This window comes from Lemur catta, chromosome 13 (genome assembly GCF_020740605.2).
Source record: "Lemur catta isolate mLemCat1 chromosome 13, mLemCat1.pri, whole genome shotgun sequence".
Taxonomy (NCBI): Eukaryota; Metazoa; Chordata; class Mammalia; order Primates; family Lemuridae; genus Lemur; species Lemur catta.
In genome coordinates, this window is record NC_059140.1 from 80,745,129 (window position 1) to 80,763,954 (window position 18,826).

General features: G+C 37.3%; 1 protein-coding gene across 4 annotated transcripts in view; it reads right to left on the bottom strand.

Moving 5' to 3' along the window:
- Nucleotides 1-193: 193 nt before the first annotated feature.
- Nucleotides 194-18,826, bottom strand: part of IFT88 (intraflagellar transport 88) — an 83,014-nt gene continuing 64,381 nt past the window's right edge. For 3 of the 4 annotated variants that reach the window (XM_045567687.1, XM_045567685.1, XM_045567683.1), the window contains 5 exons: nt 17,049-17,114; nt 11,417-11,523; nt 8,274-8,340; nt 752-862; nt 194-505 (listed from right to left, as the gene is read on the bottom strand). In XM_045567687.1, coding sequence (XP_045423643.1) covers nt 384-505; nt 752-862; nt 8,274-8,340; nt 11,417-11,523; nt 17,049-17,114 — 473 coding nt within the window. In that variant the 3' untranslated portion in view covers nt 194-383. The remainder of the gene's footprint in view (nt 506-751; nt 863-8,273; nt 8,341-11,416; nt 11,524-17,048; nt 17,115-18,826) is intronic. The other variant, XM_045567684.1, reaches the window with a different exon arrangement.

The window sequence follows — 18,826 nt, forward strand, 5'->3', positions numbered from 1 at the left end:
TCACTACTAGTACTTTATTTTTAATGAAATTATGGAAAATATCAGGATGTACCACAATAATAAAGGCAAATTTCTGTGAATACATACACATATTTATATATGGGTATGTAGGTACTAGGTTGTGCTACAAAATTCATTTCTTCATGTGGGTCAATGTTCTCAAAAAGGTAAGGAAGTCACTAGCCTACAGTAGTAGTTTCACATATTTTTATTGCATAAAAAAAAAACCCAACTTAAATCCAAACTCATAGAACAGAATACACTTATTTAAAGTTTTGATAGTGTATACAATTGAAGTTTGGATATTTAATCCAAAGCTTAACATGAGTATTATCTTGTAAGGTGATTTCTTTCCTTTAGTAAAGAACATATTAAAGTGTATATTATTCTGGAAGCAAATCATCTCCTAACTCTTCATCAGCAAAATCGTCCTCGTCGATTCTTTTTTTGGCTGCAGTTTTTGGTCTTTCTATTTGAGGGCCAAGTGGATCCACATAGGAGGCATCTAGGTTTCAAAACAGATTGTTACATTAGAGTTACATAGAAAAATAAAACAAACATGAAACCAATTAGTCTGATCATCAAAACTGAACAACTCAGAGTGAACAGAAATGGTCTCCCAAGTCATTTAAAATTTTGTCTGTAAATATCAAATTCTTAATAATTCCCAATTACACATTTTTGCCATCTCACCAGTCTTCTCCAGACCTGCTACAACTGTAGGAACTGGGTGGGAAGTACCAGCACTTGCCTATTTCTTTGTTACTGCTACTTTCATAAGGTTCATTTGTCCCAGGTAAAGCTCTGAGTCTGGCACTTAGTCGTTCACCTTTACTACTGGCACTACAGTTCTGGCCACTATCTGAAAACAAAAAAATAAAAATGCATTTGTTTAATATGTTGAGAAAACATAACACTCCATTATGCATCTTAAAGCATACTTATTTGCCAAGAAATAGGCAGGTTGTTTCATTTGGAAGCCAACTTCTTAGGAATGTCATTCTTGATTTCTGATATTTAAAAGAAATCTCTTGTAGGAAATCTATAATATAGATAAAACATCACGTAAGAGTAGTCTGTATATGTATTCTTTCAAATGTGTGCTTATAGGTTTCAAGTTTATAGAAGAATTTATGAGAAATTAGAAGACTACCCTAACTAGTATAACCTCACAAAGACCAAATAGCATCTGAAGAAAGAACAAATGGGAAGTCAACAAGATCAGTCTGAGCTGTATCGTCAACCTCATATTAAGGCTGATGAGAGGCCCTAAAATCACATCATAAGAAAAATAGCAGAGGAGGCTAGGTAAGCTTAACCTGGGTGCCAGAGAACCTAGATCACACAATCACTTTCTTCAAACATTTGAAGAATGTTCATACAGAAGAGGATTAGATTTCCCCTGTATAGTAAGATAGATTTTGGGTCAAAAAGGAAAACTTAAAAAGAATTACAGCTGCCCAAATATGGCATGGCTGTCTTAGGAAAGAATGTAATCTGTATCACTGAAGATGTTCAGATAGGTCTGATCACTAATGTTAGCAGGAAACATCAGTAGTACTTTTTAGCCCTAAATTTCTTTCTTTTTTTTCTTTGAAGACAGAGTCTCGCTCTGTTGCCCAGGCTAGAGTGAGTGCTGTGGCATCAGCCTAGCTCACAGCAACCTCAAACTCCTGGGCTTAAGCGATCCTCCTGCCTCAGCCTCCCGAGTAGCTGGGACTACAGGCATGCGCCACCATGCCCGGCTAATTTTTTTTCTCTATATATTTTTAGTTGTCCAGATAATTTCTTTCTATTTTTAGTAGAGACGGGGTCTCGCTCAGGCTGGTCTTGAACTCCTGACCTTGAGCGATCCACCCGCCTCGGCCTCCCAGAGGGCTAAGATTATAGGCATGAGCCACTGCGCCCAGCCCCTAAATTTCTATTATTACATTTTCTAAAAGAACCAATCCTCTAGCTCCCCTGGTTTTTATTTCTTCCCCTTAAAATTCCTACAATGGTACTTTTTTTTTTTTTTTTTTTGGAGACAGAGTCTTGCTCTGTTGCCTGGGCTAGAGTGCCATGACATCAAGCTCACAGCAACCTCAAACTCCTGGGCTTAAGCGATCCTCCTGCCTCAGCCTCCCAAGTAGCTGGGACTACAGGCATGTGCCACCATGCCCAGCTAATTTTTTTTTCTGCATAATTTTAGTATACTTACTCATCAAGATACCCCAAAGTCACTGGATACGAGGGTGTCCAGCAAGACTGCGATCTAAGTCTCTAGGGTGAAGGGGGCTCAAGTTGGGACTGATGCTAACAGGAGTGATCCTCAGGGAAATGACATCATCTGCCCTCGGGCCTCTCAAGACTCTCTCCTGCCATACATGCCCAGTGCTTCCTCCCCGCAGGCTGCGTGTTGTTGGCCTGGTCCCTTCGTATTTGGGTGTAGACGCCTCCTCTGAGTGTCTGCTCCTTGACAGTAATCTCTGTGTCTCTCCATCCCTGGTGGGCACTGAGCAGGACTTGTCACTCTCTGTGACACCATCAAGGCCCAGCAAAACCGTGGAAAGGTGTTCTAGCCAAGGTCACCCTTGGTCTATAATTTTAAAATACAACTTCAGGTTTTTAAAAATAAGATAAAACATAGTTACAATGTACTTTATAAAAGATATATTCCTCAAAAAGTGACCATAAAGTGAATTTCTGTTCACTGAGTCATATTATCCTGATTTTCATTATAAAATTATTTTCAGTGTAAAATTGATACATCTTCATAGGAAAAGTTCACACCCAAGACATAATTAAAATCAAACTCAAAAAGTACAGCAAGCCATTAAAAAATACACAGAGTAAACAAAAAATCAATTTAAAAATGAATCCTTAATAACACCGTACTCAAAGTAAGTCACAAAATGCCACTATCATGCAAAAATAGAAAATGCCATATGAGAAGGCAATCTTGTGTCTTAAGGACAGCTACACATGAGAAGCAGATGTGTTCTGTGAATTTCCTGCCCTTTTAAATGCAGCCAATACAACAGGCAGGAATATGCTTATTCCCTTCATTAGTTTATCTGTGGAGAATATAAATAATATTGACTATCAAGACTTTGAAATCATAGAAAATAGCTTTGCTTTTGGAAACTGACTTTCAGTGTGACCTGATTTAATTTTTTTCTGAATTGATGTTTTGGCACTGAGGGCAAAACTTACCCTCAAATTTTTTTTTTTTTTTTGAGACAGAGTCTCATTTTGTTGCCTGGGCTAGAGTGAGTGCTGTGGCGTCAGCCTAGCTCACAGCAACCTCAAACTCCTGGGCTTAAGCGATCCTACTGCCTCAGCCTCCTGAGTAGTTGGGACTACAGGCATGTGCCACAATGCCTGGCTAATTTTTTTCTATATATATTTTTAGTTGTCCAGATAATTTTTATTTCTATTTTTAGTAGAGACAGGGTCTTGCTCAGGCTGGTCTCGAACTCCTGACCTCGAGCGATCCACCCGCCTCAGCCTCCCAGAGGGCTAGGATTACAGGTGTGAGCCACCGCACCCGGCCTACCCTCAAATTTTGAATTTAAAAAAGTAATGCATTTTTACTTCAAGTAGTTAAAATAAGTTCATTTCACATTAATTCTGCAAAAACAAAGTACTGAAAATCTTGGGATACCAAAATGTCTAAACCAAACCCTATTCTTTTCAAAGCAATTTGTCCCAAGTAATGAAAATAGTAGCAGCTACCATTTACTCAGCATCCGGGACGTGCCAGGCGGTGTGTGGGCTGGTTCCACTGGTTGTGCATATAATGCTCATGTCACCTTACTGAAGCTCCGCAAGGTGACACCCTTGGAGTGACGGTGCCAGGGTGTGAGGCTGTAGGCTGGATGACTAAAGACTGTCACATACTGGGTATTTGGCTGTGTTGGTAATAGCAGTAGTGACCTTTGTTTATCCACTCTAGCACATTGGGTCTTAGCACTGTCTCATTTAATATAGTGCTGCGGTTCTCTCAGTGTGGCTCCAGGACCAGCAGTGGCAGCAGTTGTCACCTGGGAGCTGGTTAGATGTTCACATACCTGGGCCCCGCACAGGCTGACTGAGTCTGAGACTCCGGGGGTGGGATTCAGCAGTCTGTTTAACCAGGCTTCCCGGTGACCCTGATAGACACTAGAGTCTGAGAACCACTGAAGAAGGGCGCTGAAGTTCACTACGCAAATTAACAGCAGTAACAAGGCTGCAATGAGACTGGTCTGATCCACAAAACAAAAAATCCACAAAACAAAAAACCCACAGCAGTTTACAAGGGCCCTTCAACATTTCAAAAACAGCTATGTAACATAAATCAGTAAGTCAGATACACTAAAGTTCCTTATGGTCCTCTATCCTAGGCACTACTTTAAAAATCTAGTGGAGGTGCTGCATTTGTTATAACATATTGTACTTAAACTAGCTTAAGGCAAGCCTCCTGTGTATTCATATAAAAACTGTCCCTTCGGCCGGGCGCGGTGGCTCACGCCTGTAATCCTAGCACTCTGGGAGGCTGAGGCAGGAGGATCGCTCAAGGTCAGGAGTTCAAGACCAGCCTGAGCAAGAGCGAGACCCCTATTTTTTTATTTCTACTAAAAAAATAGAAAAGAAATGATCTGGACAGCTAAAATTATATATACAGAAAAAAAAAATTAGTCGGGCATGGTGGCACCTGCCTGTAGTCCCAGCTACTCGGGAGGCTGAGGCAGGAGGATCGCTTAAGCCCAGGAGTTTGAGGTTGCTATGAGCTAGGCTGACGCCACGGCACTCACTCTAGCCCGGGCGACAGAGTGAGACTGTGTCTCAAAAAAAAAAAAAAAAAAGAAAACCGTCCCTTCCCCTGATCTGAACTATGACTCTAATGCAGGCAGAGGGCCGGATATTTCCATTCTAAGATGTAAAGGTACACTCTAGGCTTCACAGGTTAGAGGTGGAAGATACATGAGACTGGGCTCCTTTTTACCTGTAGGTTTGTCCTGCGAATTCCTAAATAGGGAATGAGAATGGATAAGGGACACTACCCACAGAGTGCCCAGGGAGGTGGCTGTCGTGAGGATGGGGTGCGTCCACAGTGGGCTACAGGTACCCTGGGAGGGCCCCTCAGGCAAAAGGAAGGAGAAAGGGAGAGAGGCATCCACAGCCTGGTTTATTCTGACTTCAAAGCCAGGGCCAGCCTTGGAGCGTGGCCTATGCTGAGAACTGGAGAAAGGAAACAGAAAATATGATTCCTGAAACAGGGTCAGGGTGGAGCCTGCACAACCACCACAAGAGGCGTCCACACAAGGCTGCAGGATGAAGTGCAGAAGTCTAGGATGATACGTAACTCATGATGTCAGCAAATCAGAGGCAAAAGGGCAAATGACAGGGGGAAAAATCACCCCGAAAGGGATTGTCTAGTGCTTTAAACTTATGCCAAGAGAACCAAGTAACATGAAACCCTGCTGGCAAAATGCCTCACAAGCACAGAGTTTCTACTCTGAGAGCCCCTCCTCTGAGAATAAAGCTTATTTGTGCACCAGAACTATTTGTGTTGGACTGGATGAGAGAAAGGAAAATTGATTAAAAATCAAAAAGCAGCAGCAGGGGGTCAGGAGGAGGAGCTGACTTTTCAACAAGAAGGCCTCTCTTTTTTTGCACACAGGTATCAGATCTGGGGTGGCTGGCCCTACTTTTCTTCCTCAGCTCCTCTTCATTGCCCTAACCCTAACTGGAGGAGGTCCCAGGCAGGGCGCAGCACTCCCCTGTTCCGAGCCCCGCATGACTGAAGGAGCACTAAAGGGGAGGCCGCCAGGGAGGCCCAGTGAGTCCTCATGCCAGAGGATCTGGAGTACATCTGATGTATCCCACCAGTATTCCTGGGGATGCTTTCTTGGGTTGGGACCCTGGACACTATCCTCTGGACTCAGGGGCCAGGCCACACTATTCAGCAGTGCTTAGGGAATGCTCTAGCACCTCTTTGGGAGGTCCTGCTGTCTCTGAGACAGCTTATCAGAGTGAAGACATCGGGAAACTGAGGCTCAGATTTAAGGGAGAGATTTCATAAGCTTAAGAACTACGAGGGATGGCTCTGAGAACTTAACACGAGTCTGTTAATGTTTGGAAGGAACTGGCTGCTTGTTAAGAACACAAGATTTTCAGAGGAAAGTGTAGGATCCTTAGGGGTGGTGAACTGGTCCTAGAATTTTAATAAATAATTAATACTTCCCTATTAATTAGGGGTTGTTCAAGACAATTGCTCCTTAAAGGGACACTCAATTTCAAGAGAGCTCATATTGCATATTTCCTGTTTCCTAAGACCAAGGAAGAGCAAGTAGCAACAAGTTGGTTTGGTGAACCTTCTAGAGTTTTTTTTAACTGATGCACAATGCCTTGTCTTCTGACTTTTTGGCTGTTAAGAACATTTCTGGAATAGCTTCATGGTCCTTCATCTACAATTCCAAACTCCAAAGAGTTCTGCACTCGATCTTAGCCAAAAGGCCAAGAAGCGATTCCAAAGAGCTCTGAAAGCCAAGTTTTCAGGTGGCAATACATGAATTTCTTGGGCATAAAACTTAAATGAAGGTATTTATAGTCTTCATTTATCCTTAGTTTGAACATTCATGTTTCACTGAATTAACAAGGAATGATACGTTTCACTACGAGGTGCTCTCCATGGATAATATGTGATACATGGCTAATACACCATAACTCCAAAAAGTTCTGAATTCTACAGCACAGCCTCAGAGGTTTTAGATAAAGGGTTGTGGGCCTATACAGATGTCTTTGGCTTATGAAGAATTGCTGGGCCAGATGTCTCAGATTTAACATAACCCCAGATGGTCAAATGGATCTATTCAAGCATGAGTTTGGGGGAAGGTGTGTATGTGGCAGAAGTAAGGAGATATCTGGGGTCAGGGGACAGCAAGAAGACAGCAATGTCCAGCAAGACCACGGAGGCTGAAGAGGTAGGAGTAACTGCTCCTTGATGTGGCAGACTGCCTTTGGCACTCGGACTCAATGCTGCTTTTACTAAGTTCTTAAGCCCTGGGTAATGCCTCCTGTGGCCTAAGTAAGCAGGACAGGACTAAGAGGTTCGGGCGGAGATGTTGGACTGACCCCTGGGGAATCAAGTGGTCTGGCTAGAACTACATGCCGTTGATGCCTGTAACTGTCTACACATACCCAGCACAGCGGATCTCGGAATTCAAGAAGGAGCCTTTGTCTCAGCTGCAGTTTCTATCTGTAGGAAAGTTAGAAAACACATGTGCATTTCTCTACCATGGCAGCACTCACAGCAGTGTTAGAAACTTGTGTGTCTTTCCAACTAGATTCTAACTCTCTGGAGCACAGGAACCATGCTGTATTTGTCCCCACGTCCTTGGCACTTAGCATGGTGTTTGGCACACAGTGTGCATCTACTAAACGTGTGAATGAAAGAAAGGCTTTCCTAAACTAAGAGCTACATTTGTCTTTGTCCTGACTCCTAGATCACAAAGAGATAAGACAGAGTGCAGGTGGGTAGTTACATGGAGCAGGGACATATATGCATGAGAGTGCTGAGTATGGATAGGAGAGAATGTAGGTATATTTATAGATCCCAATTTGGCATTCATTTTTTCAATTAGCTTCTTTAAAATCACCACATTTCTAATAAGTTTAATTTCTACAACCTGCCTGTAGTAGAGAAAGAAGGTAGATTTTTGTTCATGGGGAGAAAGGGTAGAAAACTAAATAAAACTTATTAAGTAATGATGTCCCAAGAGTGACACAGAGTCAAGGAATTTTAGAGATGCAAAGAACTTTAGAATCACTGAAAGCCCACAGCATTGTGTGCCCAAAGACATATATATACTGTCGTGATCAAGACTGGGATTTGTACCATGTCTCCTAACTCCTAGCTTGGCACTATTGCTACACTAAAATTCAGACTAAAGATTTGGGGCTGCCAGTGTTCTAGAAGACCATCCTACTTCTCATGGTACTTCCTTCAAACGGAAAATTTAAAAGTGTAACACAGTAAAACCTCATTAGTATGCCCATCAATGGTAATGTGTCCAAACTGACAGGCTGATTAATAAGCAAAAAACTCATGTATTAACCAATTAGCAGAAACAGGCATGGTTAATTATAAACTGAAATCTGATAAACATTTATACTCATTTACATACCAGATTGCTTACCAAATCAATTAGAGTAAGTGATGTTTTACTGTGTATAAAACAGACAGACAAAGGACACTTTTGGATTATTTCAAGATGTTTCTAGAAGCCCGTGGACCGAGAAGCACTTACCACTGCTGGCGCTGCCCTCTCTTTTGCCTCGGGATCCTCCACTGCCGTCTCTGCCCGACTTTATGCGCTAGAGTAGTAAGACAAGTTTAGAAGAATAAGCAATATTCCTTCAAAGTTGAATATAACTAAAGGTTGGTTTTTAAAATTAACATGACTATGTCACCCTGAGGACGAATTCATCATACCTGAGAGTTGATTCTACAGAAAAACAGACTGAGTTGTTTTGTAAGTAAAGGATTCACAGCTTGCCCTCCAAGACTATGGAGAATACCCAAGTGGCACTTTAATTTAAAAGTATAGTCACCTTTGCTTACACAAACAACTCAAAAACCAAACAGTATTTTCTTGACATGAAGATTTAGGGCTTAAACAAAATACGTAAGGGAGGAGTGCATGAGGAAGGGAATCTAAAAAGGGCCATTTCCTGCACTAGCCCTAATCTATAATGGTTGGAACTGAACTATTAATATTTGAGGGTTAGGAATAAGGTAAACTGGCTTTTGAAATTCAACATCTAAAATAAAGGCCTAGTAAAATACTTTTTCCCTTTACGCCTACTCTTAAATATGAACATATGATCATACATGTCACAAACTACTCTTCTGGAACTGGAATAACAACCAAGCATGATGGAAAGAACAGTCTTCCTTTCTATAATAGTTCCAGGAAGAGAACTAGTTTCTCTCAAAAATCTGTTTATATAAAACTTCTACCTTTAACATTTTAAACTAGGAGTTGGGAGCTCAGGAAGACACGGTTATCCTGACCCACATAAACCTGAATGAGTTTATCTTCCTCTCTTAAGTCTATACAAATCTTTTTCCATTTTTAAACAATTAAAAAACATCCATAGCCTGATTTATTTATTTTATGTCCACTTTTTCCCCCTTAAGTCAGATCCTATATCCTGAACTGGTATTTGATCAAAGTGACCCTTTGGGGGTATAAAGTTTAAATGCTTCTTAAACTTTGGCAACTATAAAAGTCATCTAGAAATCTTGTTAACATACACACAGATTCCTGGTCCAAACACCAAAGGTTTTAATCTGGGGTGGGTTTGAGTAGGTCTGGGGTGGAGCCCAAAGCTTTCAACACTAAGAAACTCTCAGGTGATTCGGAGGCTCTACTGGTCCATAGACCACACTTTGAGTAGCACTATTCTGAGACCCTGCCCTTCACTCCAATTATCATAGGCTGATGGCAAGGAACATTTTAAAGTAATTCCTGGTATGAGTTACTAACCTGTCTGGATGCAGATTAAATACGGACTTATATCAACAGAAAAATCACTATAATCAACCCTCCATATCTGTAGGGTTCTGCATCTGCAAATTCAACAAACTGTGGATCAAAAATATTTGGAAAAAAACTAATAAAAATAACAATGCAACAATAAAAAATAATAAATAAAATTATAGTATAACAGCTATTTACATAGCATTTACATAGTACTAGGTAATATATAAGTAATCTAGAGATGATTCAAGGTACACGGAAGGATGTGCATAGGTTCCTGCAAATACCAGTCTATTTTGTATCGGGACTTGAGCATCCTTGGATTTTTGACATGGGGGGAGTTCCTGGAACAACCAAGAACGGAGAAATTAAATTAACAGTAAACTACAAAAAAATTGTGAATCTCTCTAAGAGGGGATGTTTTGATCTTTATCCCTCAAGTTTATTTCCCAGGAATTCCCTGGAATCAATGTTTCCTAAAGCTTTATGCTTGCTTTGGCAGCACATACACTAAAAAAAATGTTTCCTAGAGCTTGAGTTAAGATCCCTTATGGACTGGCTTCAAGGAAGTTCCCGGGGAGTTTTAAACTTCCTATTGTTTAAAAGGGGTCAACACTGGAAATCTAATAAATCCGATGTGCTAATGCATACATCATCTTAAGATCGTAAGTTGAAAGAAGTGAATTGTGCATGATCCATATTTGCAGTAGTTTTGTGTTCACTGTTTAGTATAACTAACTTAAACTACTGGTGCTTAAACTTGTCAAGTGTGAAGAATTTGACTTTTTAACATAATTTACATAATGAATTGAGTTCCAAAGAATATTCTTGGTTTGAAATATATGCTTCTTTTTGATTATTTATAATGAAACACATTCAATAGTGATTATGATGACAATTATGATCATATGAACTTCCATTTACACCAGTTTACATTCTGCAAAGTTTTCACACAAGTTACCTAATTCAATTAGTATTTTGTACATGGTATTAAATTGGTCATTACAATAGGTTTTAATTATATACGCTAGCATGGCATTTTAATTCCAACTTGATATTTTACAGGACTTTTAAAGTAAAAATCTACCTTTTCTCATATCCTTTTACAACTGATACTTTTAAGAGAATAATCAGATCACATTTTAAAAGTAAAAACTCACAAGATAACCACATGTTGAAAGCAAATAGTGAGTTTAGATTTTTTCTATATCCAAGATAATTAAATTCTTGAAAAAGTACTTTGTCACTATATTTTCACAATGTAATAAAAAAAGAACCAATTTAATTTCTAACTCAGAATTGTTATTTCCAATATAGCAATATAAGCTTCAACAACATATTTTCTTTTTATGAACGGCAGATAATCATAATAAATTTTTAAATAGTCTTTGCTCAAACTTAGGAAAGATTATTCTTTTAAAGAAGCAAAAATAACATTATTATTCTACATATTGCATGAAACATAGAAATGTACTCAAAATGCTTCCACGTAAGATTGTTCATACTATTAATATTAACCATGTTCTACTATATTAGGAAATAGCTTAAAAAAAAGGACCATTGTCGCAGACAAATAATTGCCTCTCATGGGCCACAGGAATCTCCAATTAAAATTAAGTCTTCAAATTAACGTGTAAGTTATTTCAAGTTGTGGAAAATTATAATTATTTGCCTATTAGGAGCTAACTAATGAAGACTATACAGAATCTATTGTACTTCCTCCTACTGGGAACCTACTTTTATCAGAACTTTATCCTAAAACTAGAATTTTAGTTATTCCTCTCATTATGCCAGAACCGAAAAAAATTTCAGCTGTGTTTTCTGACAGAAGATCCTAACATCATGCATTTGAGCTATAGAAGGCGGCATTTTGAAAGTAACAGCAGTTTTTGGCCCTTATGAGATACCTGTTCCCTCATTTCTTTCATCTTTTCCAACCTCTTGAGTTTTGTGGCATATTCTTGAACTTCCTTTAATCCAATATCTGTGCAGAGACGAACCAAGAAACGCAAACCTAAATTGTGAAAAATATATTCAGGAAAGAATATATGCACAGTGTTGAAAGTTCAACAAATCAATGAACTCAGTCTTTTGGGACACAGGTAGGAATGATGCTCACAAATAGTGTTTCTCTTCTGAAAAATAATTACACTTTGCAATCTCTAGACCTGGGTGAACTGACTTCCCTGGAAGGGGCTTTAAAGGAAATGTCTCTACAAGTCTGTTCTCACACTGCTAGATCCTAGAAGGAACATGGCACAGGACACTGCTGGGAGAGGAACATTTGTTAATGTTCTATGATAGTTTCATAAATATATACTAATACAAAGAGTTGTAAGGGAGACCAGGCTTAAAAAATGTAGACAGTCTGTACATATTATAATAAAAAATGTTTTTACTGTTAGTAAATTAATTTTAATAACTATTATTCACACTATATGCAAAGCACTGGGAATGTAAAAAAAAGATGTATTTTACAGTCATTGGGCTTGCAGTTGACACCAAATATATATAAAATAATTACAACAAAGGGTGGAAATGAACACCTATGAATCATCATCCAGGTTAGGAACTAGAACATTCCAATACCCCACCTCTGCCTGTTCTTTCCATCCATCCCCATACTTCCACACCACAATTTTTCATGTTCATCATTTCCTTGCATAAAATAACAACAAAAACCCTTTTATCACTTATATACATATCACCAAATAACATATTGTTTAGTTTTGCTTGCTACTGGTTCTTACAAAAATGGTATTATTCTACATACAGTCTTTTGGAATTTGCTTTTTCATTCAAGACAGTATTGTTATAATTAGCAAACTTTTAAAAACATGCAGTGGATGCTAAAAACCACAATAATTCTGTTTTTACATTTATGAGGACGGCCTCTGCCATTTGTGGTCTAAATTACTTTAAAAATGTTTTTATAATCTCATTTTAAAATAATTTGTTTCTCTCAATACAACAGCAATGCAGGGCATGTAAAACATGTAAAGGTACAAAGAAAAAATAACAGTTACCCATTAACCTTCCACCCAGAGACAAAACTAAACATTTTTATATATTTCTTTCTACATTTTTCTTTGCTGTCAAGAGAATAATCACAGGTTAAGTTCAAAGAATAGTTTCTAATGCTTGCAAAATATTTTGCAATATGCTATAATTTTATTTATTTTACTGAACATTAAAGTTGTTTCTAAATATGTGTGTGCCTCTTTATATCCTTGGGATAAATGACTTAATAGTAGAATCACTGGATCAAAACATTATGATCATTTTGAGGCTGCTGATATGTATTAAATATCTGCCCTCCAGAGACATTAGTATGTTAGTTTACACTCCCAGTAGAAGTTTTATAAGAAGTCTCACTGCTTTCTTTTCCTTAAGAGTAGAATGCTGTTCACACAATAGGGAAAACTGGTATTATAATTTTTTTCCCTACCAGCATCAAGATTAAATGGTATTTTTTCACACCCTTCATCACAATTACCACTTAAATTAGGCTTTATAATTATTTAGACTTAACTCCATGTTAAATTAATTTCTACTCTCTCACTTGTTCTGACATAAAAACATTTTCCTTTTTGAGGGCTAAAGTTTGATTCAATTTTCCAGTGAACTTCCAAATTAAGTTTTCAAGTCAACTTTTTGTTTCCCCAAGAAGAGGAAATAAGTATATTTTCTAAGCCCTTATATATCTAAGAATATCTTTCTGTTGTTTTTACATGCAGAAGTAAAAGAAATTCTTGAAACTCTAGAGACACTGTTTCACTGCCTTTGGTATTTAGTGTTTGGTGTTTAGTATTGCTGATAACTGTCCCATTTTTCTTCCTTTGCAGATAACAGGTTTTTTTTCTCTGTTCTAGAATGTTTTCTTCTACTATGTCTTTCATTTTTTATTTTATTGCAAGTATTGTGGTTTATTCCTTGGGAACATTTATAATTCTTAGTTGTATCTCTCTTGTCTTCTTTATCTATATAACTCTCCTCTTCAATTTTTGTTCTCTTCTCGGAATTCTGGAAGAACTTACCAGTTTTCTAATTACTAATTTGATTTTCTGCTATTTTACTGTCTTCAGGTAGATTTTAATTCTGCTATACATTTTTAGTTTCCCTATAATCTTTTCTTATTTATCATCCTATTATAATCTTCCCCCTTTATTTTATATTTTATAATATCTTTTCATCTCAGCTTGTGACTTTCTGCCACTAAGACAGAGATCATCATGTGTTCTCTGAATCCTACAGAAGGGGCCAAATAGTTCTATATATTTTCTTCTGGTTCCTGTAATAATTTTTTTGAACTCTTCTGTTTCTCTGGGTCATAACAATTATTTACATTTCCTTGTGAAACAGCATTTTTTCATAATTCCATGCTGACTTTTTTCCTCTTACTTGGGCTGAAATGAGGAGAGATCTATCCAGACCTTGTATTTGCCAAGAGAGAAGTGTGTGGCTTGCTTTTGGTCCTGTTCTTGGTCTAAAAGGATGTTGATAAAATGTCCTTCTCTTGCTTTACTAGGCTGACTTTTAAATGTCATTTTATAAGAGAAATGTCCCAGCACTTTTCAAAAGTAAGCTACCCACCCTGTCCTGTTAATACCATTCCCTCAAACCTTCTTCCATCAATATTTCTTCTCTGGCATATTTTCAATTTCTCCTTTTCTTCTACATCATTCTCCTTAGGTAGCAGAAATGTTCACCTCTTCTCAGCCTTAAAAAATAAGTTTCCTTAGACCCTGCGACATTTTTCAGATGTCACCTCCTTTCTCCTTCCTTGAACTACAAATTATACAAAAGTGGCCCATTTCTTCACTTTCCATTCACATTTCAAACCCATTGCAATTCTGCCTCTACTATTCCCCCAAGGACCTTCCAAAGTCAATGGCTTTCTTCCAATTCTTAACTTCTATACAGTTTTAACTTCACAAATTATCATATCTTTCTTGAAATTCTCCCTTGGTTTCCGGTATATCATTCTTCTTGTTTTCCTGATCTTCCTTCTCGTCCCTTTATTATTTCTTCTATTCCAACTAAACATTAGCATACTGCAGGGTTTTACTCTTGGCCCTTCTACTCACCTTATAAACTTCCCTAGGATAGTTCATCCTTCTGCAAACTTCAACTAATCTGTTTGTTGATAATTTAAAATTAATGTATAACTCTAAGCTCTTTATTTGAGAAAGTAAAGGAACATTACTTTCTATGCATCATGGCAGCTTTGCTAAAATAGACTGACTGGTATCTCTACCTGACATCCACAGTATCTCAAAGACAATCTACCCAAAACTGACATCATTTCCTCCAAATTCTCTCTTTCTCCTGTATTTTCTCTCTCACTTTAGCCCAATCTACATAAATATCCAAGTTATTCTTCTCTTTCTCCTACCTTTACAATTAACCATTTTGACTCTATTAAATATCTTTCAAATATAACTCTCCATATCATCTACCAACATCATTATTGCATTTTGCCTAAATTCCTGCTGTACAGCTTAGGGAGGCGATTTGGAAATCTAGCTGTTCCTTATACAGACTTTCAGCCAACCCTCCTCTTTTCAGCACTCGTTAGCATTCCTACCACTTTCTGATACCTCCAATTCCTTAGCTTTTTAAATTTTTTTTATAGAGATGGGGTCTCACTCTGTCTCCCACTGTGACCCTAAATGAAAATCTCTGGAGGCAGGGCTAGAAATTTGTACTTTTTAAAAGTTTTATGAGTAATTCCCATGTAGTGTGTTTCCTGATTGGCATTTAGAAACTACTGCTGTAAGTTAATGAATCTACTTCTAATCTGCATTAGAGAACACCTTTCTCCTATACTACTACCAAAGACTACAACTGAACTATCTGCTGTTGTGCTTTTATCAAAAGCCAAATGTAGAAATATATTAATGAAGGAACATGTAGTACATGCAATCCTTGGATCAGTCTGAGCCATCAAAAAACTTGGTTCAGAAGATTTGCTTTTACTGAATTGTAATGTGCTGTTTTATGTTGTCACTGAAGGACAAATTTTAATTGTCTTTTCAAACATGTTATTTTGTTTGCTGTAGGAATGTTATTAAAGAAAGTATCTACTGTATCTCTGAGTGTCTCAACATGAATCAAGAGTTGGGAAAATTTTTCTTCCTTTCAAGGAATTGTTTTTTTCTTGTTTGTTTTTTTCAGAGACAGGGTCTCATTCTGTTACACAGGCTGGAGTGCAGTGGCATGATCATAGCTCATTGTAGCTTTGAACTCCTTGTCACAAGTGATCCTTCCACCTCAGCCTCCCAGGTAGCTGGGACAACAGGCACAAGCCACCACACCTGGCTAATTTTAATTTTTTTTTGTGTGTGGTGGGGTTGCACTATGTTGTCCAGGCTGGTCTAGGACTCCTGGCCTCAAGAGATCCTCCCGCCTGAGCCTCCCAAAGTGCTGGGATTATATGTTGTAAGCCATTGTGCCTGGCTGGAAATGATTTTTATTTCCTCATAAAATAGTAAAAATTATTCAACTGATTGTAACTTTTCACTTTGTTTCTGTCTTTGGTTCTTTTTTTTTTTTTTTTTTTGAGACAGAGTCTCACTGTGCTGCCCTGGCTAGAGCATAGTGGTGTCATCATAGCTCACTGCAACTTCAAACTCCTAGGCTCAAGCGATGCTCCTGCCTCAGCCTTCTGAGTAGCTGGGACTACAGGCGTGTGCCACCACACCTGGCTAATTTTTTCTATTTTTCTGTAGAGACAGGGTCTTGCTCTTGCTCAGGCTGATCTTGAACTCTCAACCTTAAGCTATCTCTTGCTTCAGCCTCCCAGAGTGCTAGGATTATAGGTGTGAGCTACCACGCCTAGCCCTCACTTTCCTTTGGCTGCAAGGCTATTCAGGGCCAAATTTACAGTTTAACAGATATGTGGCACATAATGTGGTTATTTTATATTTTTCTTGATCTTGATTTTGTTGTTATTGCTGTAATACCTGACATTATTACTGTAATCTGCATCAAATCCATAGTGTGACAAGACAGGAAATTAATAAACATTTTCTACGTAGCTGACTTTACAAATGACAAATAATTAACATATCAATATAACATTTTAAAATTAAAGTAACATTAGATATAATTTGCTATCAGTATCAGCAAGATTATTAGTGTTCTATTTTCATAAACTCTAAGAGTATTTTCTCAACTTCAAAAAGTTGTATACAAAAATGGACAGTTAAAAATGCTTTTCCTATAAAACATAGTTTACAAACTTTGAAAAATTAATATGTTGAAATTTATTCTTAAAATTTCATAATATTTTGAAATATAGATTTGTTTACTACTGAAGAGAATTTAGTGGTACATTTAAATCCATCAACAATTAGTCCTATAGAAATGTGCACTTACTAGTCAAATTTTCTAATCCTATAAACACTTAAACATATATACCACAAATTACAGGTTGGTATTTATGTATGCAATTACAGTAGCAAATATAATTATATATTAGAACATAAAATGTGAGAAACCTATAACTTGAAAGTTATAAAATATAATGTCACTTACATTCGACGTTTTCTGGAAATTTTCTATGAATATCTTTGTAAGTATCTAATGCTTTCTGGTAGTTACCTATAAGTTAAAAAGAAAAAAATAAAAAACATTAGCAAATTATGGGAACTAATAGGAGTAAGAAAAATATTAATTTTAATTCAATATACTGGTACACTTAAGGGTTTAGTAGAAAGGTTTCATGTTTGCCACAAGCATATATATACCATTCTCAATATGATTTCTGGAAGAAAAATAAGATAAAAATAAATTTGAAAAAAGGATTAGAGCAGAAGTAAATGGGTGATGGCTGAAACTTAGTTTCACTTCTTTTTTCTTTCTTTCTTTTTTTTTTTAAAAGAGATGGAATCTTGCTATGTTGCCCAGGTTGGAGTGCAGTGGCTATTTACAGGTGTGATTGTGGCACAATACAGCCTCAAACTCCTGGGCAATCCTCTTGCCTCAGCCTCCTGGAGTAGCTGGGACAGCAGACGTGAACTGCTGTGCTTGGCTCATTTCTTAAAATAAATATTTTAGTGGCAAAAATTAAGAACCATTCAATTTCATAAAAAAAGATTATTCCAGATGAACTGACAAATTTAAAATAATTTAAGTTATATACTAGTAGTAATTTCAATACCATCCATTTGGAAAATATGAAATATTTGCTTTCTTAATAGTTTTTTTTAACATTAAAAGTTTATAGGAAGCAATTTGTTTTGTATTAATAACAAAATAATTTAGCTTCATGTAGTGCCAAAGAATAGAAAAAATGAGTGTGGGTTAAAGATCTTTGCTAAAATCTCAGCAAACAAGTTATTATATCTCTGGGCCTCACTGTAAAAGAGGGACGGCTATTCTAATCCTTCAAAGAGTTGCTGTGAGACCTAAACGAAATAGAGACAGGAAGCACCAGGCACCCAGGAGGTTCTCAATGCTAGCTGCTGCTTCTAATCCGCATTTCTGTAATTCAAGCAGGCTATGTCTTTAAACCATGCAGAATAACTCATATATATGTACACTTCACATATATGACTGATACAGAAATGAACACGGGGAATTAAGAACTCACGTTGATATAAATAAAATGTACATGGTATAGTCATATTGTATATCCAACAGGAATTATTGTAATGGTAAAGATCACCCCTAAAATGATTTGAGGACTACACTGAGTATGTATTCAAACACTTCTGATGCCATTCTGAAGATGCTCACAGAGATAAAGAAAGAAACCTCCCACAAGACTGGGTGAGAACACACTGTCAACACTTTAAAAATTTGTGCTTCCCTTAGAATTTCTTTTCCAGGGTCATTTTTATGTTCTACAAGACAGATTATAAATTTTTTAACATCTATCTCCTAGCCTAATCTCTGATATTGTAAGCGTATCATTCACTTCACAGTTACTCTAAAACTAACAGCATCTCTATCCTTCAGATATGTGCCATCTGTACAGAATGTAATAAAAACAGCATCAAAAACCACAAACCAAGGTATCTAGTCGTCTTCAATACAAAAAACATAAAGTCCAAATTGTCCTAGTCTGAGCTTTTCTTAGGCTTTTCAGGTGTGAGATAGTTTCATCAATTTGGCTGGGCACACAGGACATTTATAATTAAGTGAGTAGAAAATGGAAAAATAAATTAATGGATACAGAAGGCCTATTTTTTCCTGTGGTAAACTTGTACAAATGATTACATGTTAACTTTGGAAAATAATGAATCTGTTTTTAAGAGAGGTATGGGAATACATTAATACCCAATTCGTAAGCATAAATATTATGGTATAGT